The 18,724-nt window shown below is 41.3% G+C and overlaps 2 protein-coding genes across 10 annotated transcripts in view; one reads left to right on the forward strand and one right to left on the reverse strand.

Moving 5' to 3' along the window:
• The window catches only part of EBF3 (EBF transcription factor 3), a gene marked incomplete at its 3' end in the record, with an annotated part of 663,555 nt that overhangs the window by 405,222 nt on the left and 239,609 nt on the right, over nucleotides 1-18,724 (forward strand). The window lies entirely within an intron of this gene.
• Nucleotides 1-18,724, reverse strand: part of MGMT (O-6-methylguanine-DNA methyltransferase) — a 183,811-nt gene that overhangs the window by 154,264 nt on the left and 10,823 nt on the right. For 7 of the 9 annotated variants that reach the window (XM_081863337.1, XM_081863335.1, XM_081863336.1 and 4 more), the window contains exon 2: nucleotides 7,593-7,640. In XM_081863337.1, coding sequence (XP_081719463.1) covers nucleotides 7,593-7,640 — 48 coding nt within the window. Of the gene's footprint in view, nucleotides 1-7,592; nucleotides 7,641-18,307; nucleotides 18,501-18,546; nucleotides 18,667-18,724 lie in introns of those variants that run through there. The other 2 variants (XM_081863334.1, XM_081863339.1) reach the window with 2 other exon arrangements.

Below are 18,724 nucleotides of genomic sequence, written 5' to 3' on the forward strand. Positions count from 1 at the left end.
ATTGAAGGAAGAGTGAAAAGCAATGAACATCAATTCCTTCTTATCCCTACTGCTTCCCACGTCCCATGCCATGCTGTCCTGGAGGGTCCTGAAACTCTGCGGAGCAGATTTTCAACAAGTCCTGGGTGTCCTGCAGCAAACTCACAGGAACTCTGGATCCAAGCTATGCAACTTAATATCCCCACCCATTGATCACCCCCCTTTTCATACCAATGATAAAATTATGAACAATTCAACTATAATAATAATAATAATAATAATAATAATAATAATAATAATAATAATAATTTATTATTTGTACCCCGCCCATCTGGCTGGGTTTCTCCAGCCACTCTGGGCAGCTTCCAACAAAGATGAAAAATACACTAAAATGTCACATATTAAAAACTTCCCTGAACAGGGCTGCCTTCAGATGTCTTCTGAATGTCAGGTGGTTGTTTATCGCTTTGACATCTGATGGGAGGGCGTTCCACAGGGCGGGCGCCACTACCGAGAAGGCCCTCTGCCTGGTTCCCTGTAACTTGGCCTCTCGCAGTAAGGGAACCGCCAGAAGGTCCTCAGAGCTGGATCTCAGTGTCCGGGCAGAAAGATGGGGGTGGAGACGCTCCTTCAGATATACTGGACCGAGGCCGTTTAGGGCTTTAAAGGTCAGCACCAACACTTTGAATTGTGCTCGGAAACGTACTGGGAGCCAATGTAGTCTTTCAAGACCGGTGTTATATGGTCTCGGCGGCCGCTCCCAATCACCAGTCTAGCTGCCGCATTCTGGATTAGTTGTAGTTTCCGGGTCACCTTCAAAGGTAGCCCCACGTTGAGCGCATTGCAATAGTCAAAGTGGGAGATAACCAGAGCATGCACCACTCTGGCGAGACAGTCTGCAGGCAGATAGGGTCTCAGCCTACGTATCAGAGGGAGCTGGTAGACAGCTGCCCTGGATACAGATTTGACCTGTGCCTCCATGGACAGCTGTGAGTCCAAAATGACTCCCAGGCTGCGCACCTGGTCCTTCAGGGGCACAGTTACTCCATTCAGGACCAGGGAATCCTGGTTTGGCATTTATAGATATATTATTTCCAAAACATGTAATAAGGCTGCACGATTCAATTACATTTTTTTATCGTCAATGTGAATGTTTTTGTTGTTTTACCTGTTTTAATATTTTGTAATAAACTTTTTTTTTAAAAGGATTCCTTTTTGCTGTTTTACAAAGTCTAGCATGGGAAGCAGCCAGGAAGTTACCAGATGTAAGGGAGAGACAAACAGGTCTCTTAAATATATGGGCTTGGATCCCAAGAAACAAACAGAGAATTTCACCTGGCCAAGGTGGTTTCCCACATCCATTCACAGTACAGGAGAAGGACTATTTGCATGTAATAATAATTTAGTAATTTATTATTTATACCCCGCCCATCTGGCTGGGTGCCCCCAGCCACTCTAGGTGGCTTCCAGCAGAATATTAAAATACAATGATTCATGTAGAAGGCCTCAAGTTGTATCTCCAGCATCTCCATGTAGGGCTAAGAAAGAACCTTATCCAAAACTCTGGAGAGCAACTTCCAGTCCATGTAGACAATAAGAGCTAGATAAACGAATATTTCAACTAAGTAGAGGTCAGCTTTCTATGTTCCCCCTGGAGCTCTTCACATCCTGGGAAAGTGACTGCTGAGATCTGAAGGGCCTCTATAAAAGAGTGCATTGCAGAATTCCATGGAAATCAGCAGTTGGCAAAAACTAAACTAAACCTTGTGCTAGTGGGCACGCTTTTCATTCACACAAGGGACACTTTGGGTCCAAGCCGTGGTGCTGTGTAATTTCATGATATTTGAAGGAGGGGGAGAATAGCGATGGTATGGGACAGAGCCAGCTCATAAGGTGACATGCAGCAGGGATGAATGTGATTTTTCCATGCTTAAAAAAAGTCAACAAGAAAGAGGTAGGCAGTTATCATCCCATGCCTTTTCAGAGAAGCACAGTTGTTTTTCAATGGTGACATGGTTGCTTTTGCTCTGGGAGGCATTACTCCTAAAAACTTCAATAGTAATGCCTCTCTTACATACCAAGACGACCTCTCTTTATCCCATGCAGGGCCACTGCAGCTGCAAAGACAGCCAACTTTAGAAAAGTGCCTCAGCTGTCAAATTTGTCACTTAAACGTCAGAGGCAGACACATGCTCCAAGTCAAAATAAAATGGAAGCAATAATAATTCCCCCTCTTAAGGAAAAAATGCTTGTTGGTAGACTCCAGCATGACAGCCATATTCCATGGTTCAATGCTCACTACAGACTTGCCACTTGAGGGCAGAACGCATGATTAATTGAAATAAAACACGACTGTGTTAAAGAAAATATATTGCCAAGGTAAAAAAAAAGAAAAAAAGACACCACAGCTAACAATATTTCAGATGTAGAGACATAATAGTATCCCTTCATTTTTATGACATCAGTTCACTAAATATAGAAAAACAATATATTCAGTAAACGGGCGGTTAGAGAGAGACCAGGCTTTTTCTGTGTTTTTTCCTAATCACTAATTCACTAAGAGAAAGAATGGCACCTCTGATCGACTACAAACAAAATACTGCATATATTCAACTTTTAAACACACACACACACACAAATAAATAAATACGTGCAACTTTCCCAAACATTGCCCTAACTCTTGACATGCAGATACAATACAGACAGCAATCCTTTTAGACATATCCAATTGACGCGCGACCGCCAACATACGGGTCCTTTTGGACCATGGAATTGGGAGGAATGGGGGCAGAACGGAGTACATTGGGCTCATGCACTCTCTGCCATGTGTGGGGACCAGGAACAGAACCCCCATGCAAAATTGTCACTGCCTGTATTGTGTTTATATTACAAATCCATGGCATGTGTGTTGACGAAAACTGTGACACTGCCTGTTGCTGGCCTGGATGGAGAGGTATGTGAAGAGTGTTTTCACAATATTTTTTCACGGGTGTCTATAGAACCATAGTCCAAGGAATAGTAGTTCTGCTGGGGTGCCCAAGTGACAACCTCCACTCATGTGTCATTCATTCCCTTTCAAGATTTCTGGTGCTATCAAATGATGGGTTTCACTATGCCATATATACCTTTATTGCAATGTAGCCGTAGATAAAATCCCTTTTCCCCAGTCTATAGGGATTGGGCTTGAAGTGGCCTTAGGATGGGACTCTGGGACCGGCTGTCAGGGAAAGAGATTTATGGGCTCAGGGAAGTTACCCCTCCTCTCTCAGCTCAATCAAATGCACTATACAAGTCTGTAAATAGGATAGGTGCTGCCATCGGAGTGCATGAGGCAGTGTGGAGGATGGGAAGAGGGAGGCATGTGGATGCCGAAGGGCAGTGAGTCCTATAGAGGTGCCACCCGGAAAGATTGCTTTATCAGAGAAAAACAGGGAAGATGTGGGCCAAAAGATCAGATTGGTCCATGGAACACTCGTCCCGACTGCCTCAGCTATGCCTGGGTGTGGCTCTTTACCTATCCTAATGTGGGCTTATATCCTAGATTCACATCTGTGAAATCAAGTATGTGAAACATAAGCTATTCCACCCAACTAGTGCTCCTGGCAACTAGGATGCCTGTTAATGTGTCAAGGACTGTGGTTAGTTGGTTAGGGAAATGCTCTGTGGAGCTTGCAATGTGGGTTTGAGTCTCATGCCCTTTTTTTAAGCAGACATTTAGAAGTTGAGTGGGGCATATTCACTCCTTGATGCTAGTGGGACTCAAATTCCCATTTCCTGTGCCCTATGTACGGAACCACTGGAGGCTGCTGGTGGCAGAATGCATCTTTGGCCAACCTCACTGGTTATTTGGCAAAAGAGTCTTTCTTTCCCTAGGTGGTGTTGAACTTTTGCCCGAATGGACTGTGTGTTCCTTGGAGATTGTTCTTCAGTGATACATCTCCAGTTCCAGCATAATTTAAGGGTAGGATTACCTTGGCCATATGTTAGGCACACTCTTGTATGTGGGCATCCTAAAGCTACAAAAACCTAATAAAAATAAAATTGTGGATTTTTCTCCAGGTTTAACCTAAGCCAATAAAATGTTTTTCATACATGAAATAGAGTGGCAAGATTTATAATCAAAATTGCATAGTATTTCACAGGATGCTCTGTTATCAAAATCCACAAAAATTCAAAGGGCTGTTTCTTATATTCTCCGAGAAGCTCAAGTCAGAACAAACTAAGAGATAATGCAACTAGGCATAACACAATAAAAGATATTACCTTCGCAATGCATTATTGCTGCCAATTATAAGAATCACTTCAACTTAATTTCAAAAGCACAATCACCCTCAACTGTAACAGTCGCTTTTTTAAATTTCAAACTGTATTACATTAAGGCAATAACTCACCTTCCAGCTATAATATTGGTCTCTCTTATTTCAAAAATACATTTCATAAATACTTCATCGACAAGTCAAGCTAATTCAGGTTAATTTTATTGTATTTCAGTGCTATCTCACATTTGTGTGCAATTACCTCTATCATTTTATTGCTACACCGGAAAGTAATCAGAGCAATTATTTGAAAAAGAAGGCATATAAATTTTAAGTCACAGTTGCTGGCATTTTTGATAAAATAGCAGCTTTATCTCAGAAAGTGGCAGGGACATCAGATAAATCATGCATCAGTCAAGTGTAGCTGACCCCCAAGTGCATTCCACAATATCAGAAGTGCTTCAAAAGAAACTTTCCTGCATCATCCATCATCCTCCATAATACTAAAATAGCTACACCTGAAGAGTTAGAACTAAAGAATAACAGTAAAACAGAATCCAAGCAATATGGGTAACACTATTAACAACGCTCCTCTTTAAACTAAACTATAAAGGAACCACTAGAATTTGCTTGTAAACAAATAAGTCCTAATTCCATATTGCATCCTCAAACAAATAGTCCTACGATAACCAGCACCCCAACTAAATTCTATTCAAAATACTTGTCAGATCATACACTGAAAGAAATATAAGGCATAACCACACACCATCAGAGCTTGTGCAAATTTCACAAAAAGCAGGAAAAACATGTTTACATGGCATTCATGGTATTAGAAGTTATCCATTCCTAGCAGAATTAGAACAAGGACAGAGGCAGCTGAAGAGGAGCAAACACCACCATTTTTGTCAATGCCCTATATACAGTAAAAGGTAAAGGTAAAGGGACCCCTGACCATTAGGTCCAGTCGTGGCGGACTCTGGGGTTTCGGCGCTCATCTCGCTTTATTGGCCGAGGGAGCCAGCGTACAGTTTCCGGGTCATGTGGCCAGCATGAGCAAGCCGCTTCTGGCGAACCAGAGCAGCGCACGGATATGCCGTTTACCTTCCCGCCGTAGCGGTAGCTATTTATCTACTTGCACTTTAACGTGCTTTCGAAATGCTAGGTTGGCAGGTGCAGGGACCAAGCAATGGGAGCTCACCCCATTGCGGGGATTCGAACCGCCGACCTTCTGATCGGCAAGTCCTAGGCTCTGTGGTTTAACCCACAGCACCACCCGCGTCCTTCTATATACAGTACACATGGCTTAAAAGAGAAATAGTATCCAAGCATTGAGAGCAACACAATAGACCTACCACCATTAAAACAAAATACCTAGTGAAAGCACCAAGTGTGGGGGCAAGAACTGAAGATTGACTGAAGGGTTCCTTGGTCTCTCTGCTCAACTGGTCTCAACTTTCAAGGAGAAAATAGAAAACACAATGAAAAACACACACATATTTTTCCAATAGGACTAGTGGTGCAATTACAAAATTTGAAATGTGCCCAGTGGTGCAAAGAGTTTGCCAACCCCTGCTCTACATAAACACTCCTAATAGAATGGCCATTTGGATGTCAACCAGCATTCTACCTCACTTCTTGCTTGTTAACTTCTTCAGCAAAGGAGTGAAATGTGCATCATTATCACAGATACAAGTGTATGTGTATCTATGTAGGACAGGTTGTATTTTAAGGGAGCCTTACTGTATGCTTTGCACAATTAAGTAAAGGTAAAGGTACCCCTGCCCATACGGGCCAGTCGTGTCCGACTCTAGGGTTGCGCGCCCATCTCGCTTAAGAGGCCGGGGGCCAGCGCTGTCCGGAGACACTTCCGGGTCACGTGGCCAGCGTGACGAAGCTGCTCTGGCGAGCCTGCACCAGCGCAGCACACGGAAACACCGTTTACCTTCCCGCTATAAAGCGGTACCTATTTATCTACTTGCACTTAAGAGTGCTTTCGAACTGCTAGGTAGGCAGGAGCTGGGACTGAACGATGGGAGCTCACCCCGCTTCGGGGATTCGAACCGCCGACCATACGATCGGCAAGTCCTAGGCGCTGAGGTTTTACCCACAGCGCCACCCGCGTCCCCTTTGCACAATTACCCAGTTTCAAGTGCAGTTTCCACAGTTTAGCCTCAAGTATAGCATTTCACTTCCTCAGGCCCCCATTCTCTCCTCACTGAAAAGAGGAAAATTTTATAGCTTCTATCGGGAGGAGGAAATAATAAAATGGGAAATCCACAACCTATGTAAGCATTTAAAGTTTACTATTCCAAATCATAGCGTCAAAAGATAAATGTGTAATCAAGCAAACGAGGAGAGGGGGTAACTGGGAGGAAAAGAAATTAATGTAATACAGGAAACAATCAATTTACACGTGGCCAGTTGACACGTGACTGCACATGCATGCATCACGCCAACCCAGAAGTGGTCAGAAAAAGGGGCGGGTGGGCATAATGGGGCAGGCTTATGAACACTCTGCCATCATGCGCTATGATCTGGAATGCACTCCCCCCCCCCCACGGAAAAAGGGGGCTGCCTGTAACTAAAGGCTATCCAGTTTTTCCTGGAGGTGATTGGAAGGGTGTGTGTGTGTGTGTGTTGGTGTGTAGGTGTCAGCCAGCCCCATGTTTTCCTCAAGCTGGTAAAAACTACCCCAGTAAATACAGTGCCAAAATTGGACTGTATCTACTGCATCTGAGTACTGCATGATTTGCGTGTATAGAAACAGTGAAAGAGCACACCTACCAAAAACGAAAGGAAGGTTACCATAAAAGCACCTTAGATGTACAAGTTTAAGTACGATCTATACAGAGGATGCTGCATCTCAGAAGAGATATCAGCTAGACAATTTTGGCTTGATGTTTTATACAATACAATTTTCTACGGAGTTTAGATTTATTGAAGAAATAACTGATTTTACGTTAAATGCCTTGATTCACAATATGAATCTGAATCTGAAGTTTAAGGGTTTGTTGTTAGGTGGTGTTTTTGTTGTTGTTTTTAAAAGAAAAATAAAGATTCATCTAGCCACAGAAGAGCAGAAAACAGCTCAGTTAACCCTAAAAATACAGCAATCTTCAATTAGGTTATGCTCTGTGGAAGATAGATATGTGATGCGGAAAGGTCCACTGCTGCCTGTTACCAAGCATGACAGAGCTACTGAGATTTACAATGCAGCATCAATCTTGTCAACCGGATTCTTAACACTGACTGCTGGACACTAGGGAAAGATGCCAACTACGTTATGCGAATTCTTCTCCAACATTATTACTTTGTGTGTGGACCCAAATGCACTATTTTCTGCCCATAGCAACTTACTTTTTGATGAAGTTTTGATGCCATGTTAAGTATATGAAGCAGCTTGGCCTAAGAGAAAGGAAAATTGAAATGCGTTAAGAAAAAAATACAAAAGCATACATTTCATAGGCAACTAAAAGAGATGCCCCCTCTTATTTCTCCTCTTAGATACGAGATCACAGAGAAAGAGAGAGAGGACTCGGAATTTTAGAGGATGCAGTACCAAACAGTGGATGGGAAATTTCTTTTCTTGCAAGCAAACAGGAATTTTGCAGTTCAGTAGGTCATCTATCATCTGCAATGAGTCATAATCAACAGAATGAGATTATGAGGACTTCTCTCATCACTTGTCCTGTAAAATAGGGATCTACAGGATAACAGCAAGGCTTAAGACACATCCGAAAGCCTGTAAAAATAATGCTTAAAATATACTGTACTGTAGCTACTAAACACTCCATGTTTTTTCCATATACATATTGTTTCCTTCCTTAGATTAAACAAGATGCGCACAAAGGGCATTCTGAGATATTTTGCATATGTGAAGAAAAACAAGCATGAAATATTCCTATAAATTACTATGGCTATTAACGATTTAGTTTGCAAGACTGCTTTCAGCTGCAAGAAAATGAAGACATAGAAACATTTACAAGGAAGGAAGGAAGTTTCACCAGAACTATTTGAAATGATTTGCAAATAAGGAGATTTAGAGTCAAGTTCATAGTACATATATAGTTTTAATTCACTCTTCTACTTTATAGTGGTTTAGAGTAATGTTGTTCTTATAACCCAACTTTAGCAATGTTTACTTTCCATGAAGGGATAATACAGGCAATCATTTACAAATGGTTAACTTACCATACTGTGCACATAACAACTTAGGTGGTCATCTGAATTGCCCGGCCTCTGTTGATGGACAATATTTTACCTCTCCTCTGCAGTCCCAGATTTCAGCTCAGGAGTGGAAGAGCAGTACAAGACAGGTGACCAGCGTAACCAAGTGTTTATATACACACTGCAGTAAGTTACCACACAGGATTTGTCCCATATATTTAAGTAGAACTTATTTCAGAGTAAGTGGGCCCAGGACCATGGCCTTAAAAGTGAGCATAGCAAAGCCAATGAAAGCCAAAATGTGTCAACATGAACACATGTGCCTAAGGACTTGTCTAAAGACACTAACGTGTGCATAAAAAAACAACTCCTTGCATGGTGGTGGGTTGTGCACTTCCAGCTTGTAATTTTATCAATATAAAATGCAAAAGCACATTCATATGAGGTTGCCCAAATATTAAGATTGCAAAGCTTAGCTTCATTTTGTTTGGTGGAGGTCTTCCTTTGCTAAGTCAGATACATGTACCGGGAGTATTCTCAGATCTTAATTAGAGGGGTGGGGATGTTGAATCCTTAACAAGAAGTGGACTTCTCCCAAGTGTTTTGGTTAAATGTGTGTTAAAAATAAAGAGCTTTGAGCAGCCTGAATAGAAATTACATCCCCTTTCAATCATGCTAACCCAATTTAGTACAGGTAGTACAACCTGCCAAGACCTAGATTTCAAAGATGAAGTAGGGGTGGAGGGAGAGAAACCACTTTCAAAACTGATTGAGCCTTTTGCCTGATATTGTTCAATTAGGCACATTTTGTAAAAACAAAAATTATTTTCTAGACTGAATTAGCTATATTCACTTTCCTTTTATTCCAAGGTATTTCAATTTACGTAGCCAAAAACTGCTAATCACATTCAACTACAGCTCTAGATATGTTTCAATATTATTTCATGTACTTCCAAAAACATTTGTATGTTTGCATTACACCTGACCGCTATAATTAACTGTATTTTAATGTAATAGCTAAGTTACAAGTCCAGGCCCGACATACACACCATCTATCTTTGTCAACAACAGGTCAGAATGTTGAAATCTAACTACAGTGGTACCTCGGGTTAAGTACTTAATTCGTTCCGGAAGTCCATTCTTAACCTGAAACTGTTCTTAACCTGAAGCACCACTTTAGCTAATGGGGCCTCCTGCTGCTGCTGCGCCACCCGAGCACGATTTCTGTTCTCATCCTGAAGCAAAGTTCTTAACCCGAGGTAATATTTCTGGGTTAGCGGAGTCTGTAACCTGAAGCGTATGTAACCTGAAGCGTATGTAACCTGAGGTACCACTGTATCTGGATGGGGCCAAAATGCCTTTTTGGCCCCACATTAAGAGGTGCGATTATTGAGTCTACAAAATAAGAAACTGATAGGCAGTTTTTTTTTCCTGAGTACATGATTATCCCTTTTCATTCTTGCCTTCCACAGCACACTGCCAAAAGAGAAGGAGTTGTTCTGACAGCATGGAGCTGTCCAGGAGCAAAAACTATATGTAGGATAAGGTGGTGCTATTAAATCCACAACTTTATTGGTTACAACTCATGGGGTATGGTAGCACACCGGGTGACAATCCACTCATTAGAAAGCCAAACTGCTGGGTGATGCAACCAGTCTGGCTCAGATACCATTGTAGCAATGAGGTGAGTGACAGGCATACCTGGTTCAGCATGGCTCAAACAGATAGTGTAGTTCTTTCCTGGATACCTTTTGGATAGCACGGTGACCACTTGCAGCCCACTTACCCTTAAAAATGAATCTGGCCCAAAGCCAGAAAATATTGCAGTTTAATAAACACTTTGCATTTTGTTTCGTGACTTGAACAAAGGCCTTAAACTTTTATTTAGCAAATAACTCTTAATGACCTCACCCCCATAGGAAGAGATTCAGGCTTCTCTTAGCAGACAAATGTGAAATTCCCTGCACTCCATCACAGCACTTAAAGGCAGGTTGGTAAGAAGTGGGAATAGCAGGGGTCAAGTGCTAGATCTCAAGTGATGAGATGGACTCAAAGAAAGGTTGTTGTTTTTTCCCTTTCAGCTTTCCTGCTGACTAATCAAAGGGAAAATATGGTTTTGAATTCCACCAAGATCCACTTGCTTTCCCACTTTTCCACAGGGAAAGTATGTGCTGTGGAGGGAGCAGGTGCTTCTAGATGAACACGGAGAAGCAAGTAGATAAGAAATAAACATTCCTTCTGATTTATGGAAAATATACTTTTGAAACACAGCAGGTTTTTTCCATGTAAATAAAGCAGTTCAAATGCCTCAGGAAAGATGAACCTCCCCAGACTGCTGGGCACTTTAAGTATTACACTTACTTCTATGATGTCCCCACACTTGGCACACTGTCATAAGGGAGAAAATGCAGATCTGCACCCCTTCCATCTCCAATAAAATACAGTATTATTACAGGAACTTAAGGAGAGACTTGCTGGATCAGACCAAAGGCCTACTTAGTCCAGCATCTCTTTGTCAGTGGCCAAGCAGAAGCCTATGGGAAGGCTGCAAGCAGGACATGAGCACCACCATACTTTAACCACATGGTATTCACAGACATACTGATACTGAAGCCTTATCCTACAGCCATTTGTCTACAGCCCTTTTAAAGGCATCCAAGTCGGTGGCCATTAGCACGTCTCGCAGTAGCAAATTCCTTAGTTCAACTATGTGCTATACGAATAAGTACTTTCTTTTCTTCAGTAGCACCAGTATGGTGGGAATGGGATGCCTGCCCTCTTGATACTGGCATCGCTGCAGATTACCTGGGCATGGATTGGGTGGGACAGGGTAGGCGTGAGAAGCAGAGCTATCTGGATGTAGCAGTGGAGTGAATCCAGTGTTTCCTCCAGTCACCCACACAGCCCTGACATCGCTGCTGCCCTGCCCAGTCTAGGGAAGCTGCAGCGATGTTGGTGTTGGGAGGACAGTCCTATCCCAGAACACCAGCCACTATTCCTCAAAACCTCAGTCTCTAGCAACAGAGTTGAATCCAGGTGTATGCTCAGATTATGAATCTGCACCTTCAGCTTCATTTAGAACAGGCCATCTCCTCAACTGTAAACACAAGAACCATTCTCCAACAATGCCTCCAACTTGTCAGGATCCAGGTTCGGGGTCTATCCATTGTCATCTCCTGGCACAGGTCTGGCATCTGGACAGCCTCACAGGATTTAGATGATATGAACAAACAGAGCTGGTTTGTCGTTCACATATAGGCCTGAAAGCTCCAGATGACTCCTTCCAGCAGCTTCACATAGATGTGAAAAGCATAAGAGCACAAGGTGGGGATTCTCTGGGAACCCACAGACAACACAAGTTTCCAAGTGCTTCTCTTTGGAAACTTATCTTCAAGTAGGAGCTGAACCAGTGAACCACCATGCCTCCCAATCTGAATTCCAATGTTTGTAGTGGAACTCCCCAAATAGGCCCCTGAGGACTAAGCATTCTCAGCAGCGCTGAATGTTGGGGAGAAAAAATTAATATGGGAGTAGGGCGGGGAATCCAACGACATACCCTGGAAGAAGACGGCATAGCTGGAACCCAGAACAGGGGCATTTTTACAATGCATAACCTAGCATTGCTTGTCTGGCCTGTACATACAGGGTTTAGAATTTCCTGAACGTTTGGTCTTATATCAATCTCCACATAGATGTTCAAGCATGTTCTGAAAATAACAGAAATAAATCTTGGTTTGAGAAAACTGATGGCACTCAGTAAGGAGTCATAATTTTTCCTTAGCCATTTAGCTGGCTTGAAATGTCATGGATGCTTTAACAATTCACACAGCTAGACACAGCTCCAAGAGCTGTGTTGTTATTTGGCAAACCGATTGAGGCCAAGTGCATTCTCTGCTTGGTAGATCAAGGAATGATGTTGGGAGTCTGTTCCAAAGCAAGCAACAGCTCTGCTTTCACAGCTGGACATTAGAAGTGTCTTAGCTTGCCACTAAGAGAGATCCCAGCATGAGAGAAAGCAGTAAATATGGCTGAAATAAGAATCTACCTCTATTCTCTAAAAGAATTACAGTATTCAGAAAGCGTTTTTATAAAACAGCCCTTTTTTACACAAACACACAGCCTCACAGATTTCTACAAATGTAGGTTGTAAAAAGAAGCTATCTGTAGATGTAATGTTTCTACCTTTTGCTTCCTACTTTCAGCTGATAGCCACTGTTCTGGATTTCAGGTTTCAAAATACTGTACAATGGAATCAGTATTCCAACTTATATGCTCTTTTCCTGAAAACCTCCAGGAAGGAGATCCCACAGCTCCCTTAAACTGCTCATTCTGCTGCTAAACTACTGTTCTTACCGATGTTTGATTTAAATCTACTTCCCAGTCATTTATTCCCATTGCTTCCGTTCCTGTCCCCTGTGGATAGGGTGAGCGCACCTTTCTCTTCATTGTGAGTACCTTTAAATATCTGAAAGCAGTCAACATATTCTACCAACAGGAGAAGAGTCATGGACGAACAGTCTTGTTTTTCAGGATTATTGAAACAGTGTTAAAAATCACTAAACCTGACTACAATTAAAAAGAAACATACGATAGCTAACACAGGGTTTAAATATGTAAGCATATTCCAAAATATTATCTTCCTGTGGTGGTGAAGGGAAACCCTGATACACAGTGGATAAAGTCTCATTTTAGCATTCAAATAAAAGCTATTATTACATCAATCCAGACTATGCATAAAATTCCATATGAAAACATTTAAAGTACATTAGATTTTTTGGTCAAGATGAAAAGACTAAAAAACCTAAGCAATCTATTCTAATTGGGTTCCCATGGTAACTGTACAATTGGGTTTTTCAATGTAACATCCCAAAGGCCCAATGCACACTTGTAAAATATACTTCAAACAGCCTGAATTGTTTTTACATTACAGCACTCCCAGGAAGATCAATTACTATACATCCCCACCCTAACTATTAGTGGCAGGAGATGTTAACACTATTGGCCATATTAACATATGTCATGTAAGAACCACCACGTATCGCCATAATTATTTAAAAACTAAGCTGCACACTTTTAGATCCCTCAAACGTGTTTTAATATATAAAGCCAATACTAGCGGTCATGTTTACCAAACGTAAGAAATCAAGCCCAAATATATGCCAAGCAATTTTCCTTTTTATATTGATTTCAAGGATAAACAGAATCAATCATTAATAATTACATTATAAGATGACCCTGAGGGTTAATCATATTCTTAGAGATTCTCACTATGGAATTATCAACAACCACTAAATGGAGATAACTGAAAAGAATTCAAATCCACACTTTAAATATTAATGGCACCAAATAAAACAAAGCATATCCACTAACAGATGACTTTTATTTGCAATAATTATAGCAGCAATCTTCTTACCCCTCCAATTCAAGCACATTTCTACCACCTAGCTCCAATTTCAGAAAGCAACAGCTTAGGCAGTAACTATAAACCACACAAGACAATAAATACATTTGCACTTGCCCCATCTTAAACCCACTGGGTGCAATCTACGAAGTGCTGGTCCTATAGAACCCCGCTCTGTTTCTAACCATCCTTTTTATACTTCAGGAGCTTAGTGCCAGATAAAGCCAAAATATTTCACTTATTTTGCTGTTCAGGATGCTATTTACACCCAGGAGACACTCTCACATAGCCTGGAAGGAGCAGGTAAGTCAACGGGACTAGTCATAAGTGTGCACAGTATAATCTTTATGGTGAGATACCCACCCAACTTTGAGTATTCATCTTTCCAAAGATTATTTGCTTCACAGGATAAACAGTTCCTATCAATAACAGCATTATTTTCACATGCATTGTGCATGACTTTGTGAACATTCCCTTCAAAGATAGTAAAGTTGGTCAAGAAATTGTACTGTCAGATGGCATTTTGTCCGTCTCTCTAAAGCCAAGTTCTCAGATATGCTCCCAGAATGTTTAATTGCTTTTAGAATGTTTCAACTGTTTTCGAATGGGTTTTTGTTGTTTTTGTTTTTTAAAAAACTTTTTGCTATGTATTTGTTTGCCACCTTGGGCTTGCTCAGAAGGGAAGGATATAAATTCAATTCAATAAATAGTTATCACGAACAAGTTCAATGAAGTGTGAATTTGCAGCACTTCACTGGTTAAAAGAGATCTGGCCAATTGCATCCTCTTATAAGTAGCTATTCTACTTATTTGACCTCTGCAAAAGCAATGCTCTGTTCTAAACTTTGTGCTCAATATACAGTACTATCACTTGGACTTGTTTTTTTCAGGGGGTCTTCTTTGACACTTTACTGAACAGTGGAAAAGTCATTCAAGAACACCAAAGTCCTGAAGAGCACTGTAAATAAATGCCAAAGCAGTATCCTGCATCTGAATGGTCTCCATACTGAAGATAATTATTTCATTGCTTGCATTTTACACTGATTGATCTAAATCACAGTAACACAATTTAAATATCATTATAATGGCAACTGATTCATCAGCACCATCATTTACAAGGCAGAATTAGTATGCTACAGTGGTACCTCGGGTTACATACGCTTCAGGTTACAGACTCCGCTGACCCAGAAATAGTGCCTCGGGTTAAGAACTTTGCTTCAGGATGAGAACAGAAATCATGCTCCGGCGGCGCAGCAGCAGCAGGAGGCCCCATTAGCTAAAGTGGTGCTTCAGGTTAAGAACAGTTTCAGTTTAAGAACAGACCTCCGGAACGAATTAAGTACTTAACCCAAAGTACCACTGTATCTACTAATAAGTATTGGTTGAAAGAAGTTTGTACATGCAATGAACAGTTTTCATAATGGAGGGCAGCAAGCAAGCAGTGGCGCCCAGTAAGGATGAAACTGGGACTATTAACGACATATATTTTGTGGAGTCAGAGATAACCACTGAAGTGGACAAGTTAATTAATGACCCCAAATGATTCAGGGTGGTGAAAACTGAAACAAACTACCAAAGCACCAATAGAATCCTTCCAAACCAAGTGAAGAGAGAACAAAATGGCAAACTCATGTAGGACAGACAATCAGTAGTTGTTACCCCTGATACTTTCAGCTTTGGAGAGACCTTTTCAGACTTCCTAAACTTCCTAGGTTCATCCTAAATGGCTGCACAAAGTGAGATGCAAGATGCTTTGGGCTCCATTGTCTACCAGCTAACTTTGTTCATGTGGCACCATAGTACTTTCATAATCTAAAATTACCCACAATTAAAATTGCTGAAAAACATGGCTACCTATGACACCGATTTTACAGGTTCCCCCTTCAAAAATTAGAGCAGTGTCTTATATTTCTGCTATATTCTCTCTTTTTTTGCCAATCCAAATATCTTAAGAAGACTCTGTGAACTAGAGAACTGCACAATCTGTCAATAAAGTAAGCTTATTTTGAACTACTGTCCATATGACTCAATTTGTCAGTAAAAACTGCCACCAGCGCTGTGCTTGCAGAAAAATGTCCATAAATGCATTATTGCGACTGGCAGATCGATGTCTATAATAAAAACAAATAGATTTAACAAGTGCTTGCTTTTACGAGTTATGCTATTGGTAGAACGTGCATTCAGTTTCGCCCTTCGACTTCTGGGAATGGGCAATACAGACAGCATTGGATACTTTGCTGACTACACAAGTGTTGCAAACAGGAAATTATTCTAACACGGGAAATCTTTAAAAGTACATGATGCGTTCATACACATAAAGTTTAGAATTTAAGCTATCACACATCTAGGATTTTTGTTCATTCTGTAAGTTTCTTCAAAACATGCAAATTTATCACTAATAACAGACAGCACTTTCTTTCCAGCAAGAAACTGGAACTCTCTATAAAAGAGCTGCATTGTGCCCAGAAAGGCTCACTATTCTTGAGAATGGTGCAGAAAGGAACAGTATTTTGTTCCCATGAGACTATGATTCATCTCTGATCTGATTGAGAGAAGCCACCACCGTATAACCTAAAGTTTTTAACATGTACAGTAGGGTGTCATCTTTTACGTTAGTGGTCTCTAGGGTAGTGTAAGAAGTAGTTATGTATTGTTCAGACAGGGTAACATTCTTAACTGTATGATTACATATGCAGTAATGTTAACAAAACCCCTCGTTCTCTCTCGAACTTCATTTAGGCTGAAAATACACCTATTATATTGCTGCTTTTTTTTGCTACTGGAAATTAATGCAATTCCAAAATCTGCACTTTAAAGAGGGCTGTTGAATACTAGCTGTATGTTTATCAGGAACACTCTTAACATTCTACCCAAAGCGCCCTAACAAATGAGCTTCTTAATGCCTTTCCAGGTCAGGCCCGGGTGTTTTGTGTTTAAGCAATCCCTGATAGCCTTCCCAGTGGGCATGAGCTTCTCCTTCAGGCTACTATCACTTTAGCGATGCCATTAACTGATTCTCTACATACGTTAAGCATTAAACAGTGGTGACAAGTTAATTACAGAGTTATCAGGAGATAAAGTAGCCAGGGTAACACAAGTTACAGTATAACTACTATAGCTTCCTATAGAGCATCTGTGCAGTTGCTGCATAAGTGGTGTAATTAACTTGTCATGGATCAGGCTGCAGATAAAAGTTGCTGACGCTGGCTTGCAAGCACACCTACCTGGATTCATAAGCTACTCCGAAATCTTTAAAATATGTATTTATTTCAAAAGAGGGAATCATTGTGACCTATTAGCACACCATCAAAGTCTGCAAAGCTTTTGGCTAACTAGATAAAGACAATGAATAAACATGGGTTACAGGGCTGGAAAAAACTACCGGCAGCGTGGGTGGTGTTCAACTACACTTTATTCAGCGAAAACCCACTGATATTAATGAACATGACTAAGCTAGGTCCATTCATTGCAATAGGTCTCCTCAGAATAAAGCTTAGCAGAATGCCACCACATACCTGGTTACCTGAGCACGTGAAACTGCAATACTGGCATTTAACAATCAAGTGTTTTTGCGCTCCCTAGATGAACAGTTACTAAAAATCTGGCATTGCTCCCAAAACATTTAAATCGCCACCGCCCAAATGTCAATTTGTCCACCAGCTGATTACCTCTTAAGGTAACCTAGAGGCAATGGTACCAACATTTACATTGCCATCACTTTTAAACTATTTGGGATAAGCGTAGCTTGGTTTTCAATGAAATGCAGACCTGAGAAGGGTCTTTAATATAAATATATTTAGTTCTGGAAGAGTAAACTAAGACTAGCTTAGTTTCAGAGAACTTACTTAGCCTATTTCCTATTCAAACACACCAAAATACAGTAGGAGTTGTTCTCACATCAAACTTGTATTCTATTCTCTTTATACCTAGATTCTAAACTGCTGGGGAACACATAAAGGCCATCCCATATACGTATTAATTAACACAGAGAGGGTTGTAGAACTCTCTAAAACGGAGTATCCAATGTGCGGCCCACAGCACATTTGTTGTCCCCTCAGCCCTCACACTGCCTTCCCAAAGCCAGGTAAGTGAGGCGCTGGGATTTGGGAAGGAGACCTGAGGGCTCTGACAGGGTCCCAGAGTCTTCTCTCCTCTTTCCCAAAGCCTAGTAAGTGCTTTCCCATCTTTGGGAAGGAGGTGGGAGGACTCCGTGATCCCACCAGAGCCTCATACCTCCTTCCCAAAGTCTAGTGCCTCACTTTGGGAAGCATGAGGCCCGGAGAGGGTCAAATTTTGGCCTTGCTCTCCCCCCACCACCACTTGCAGGTATGACAAGGCTAGTGGGTTCCACGACAAAGTACTCTTGCAGCCCACTTGATATGAAAAGTTGGAGCACCCTGCTCCAGAGTAATTATTCCCAATCTCTCCCCCCCCCCCCACGACACACACAGACCACTTGAAAACTGCAGAGGGTCTTGGCGGACCACATAAATAATATATCTACCTCTAGTAGCAATTTCAATATGCTGTGCTAGATGTTGTGCACTTTTCAATGGTATTTTCACAGACACTTCATGGGTCCCTTGAATGAAGCTCACAGGCCGCAGCTCGAGAACCTGTTCCAGAGAATATAAATATTTCGAAGTGGAGCTGTTGAGCACAAATACAAAAATGAAAGCTATGGCGATTAAAATGGCTTGTAGTGGCAGTGCATTAAAAAACATATGCAGAGGTGGGACTGACCATGTTTTGTGGCATAACTATGTCACAGAAAGCACCTGTGTCATAGAGGCATATGGAGATTTTGGACACAAGGCAGCAACTGATTTCAATAGAAAGAGGGGGCATGATTACCCCTCCAGAATATTCACCAGGCTGAGGAAAAGAGGCAAGTGTGTGTGTTTATATATATATATTTAAA

Source organism: Podarcis erhardii (assembly GCF_964252035.2).
Source record: "Podarcis erhardii genome assembly, chromosome: 5".
Taxonomy (NCBI): domain Eukaryota; kingdom Metazoa; phylum Chordata; class Lepidosauria; order Squamata; family Lacertidae; genus Podarcis; species Podarcis erhardii.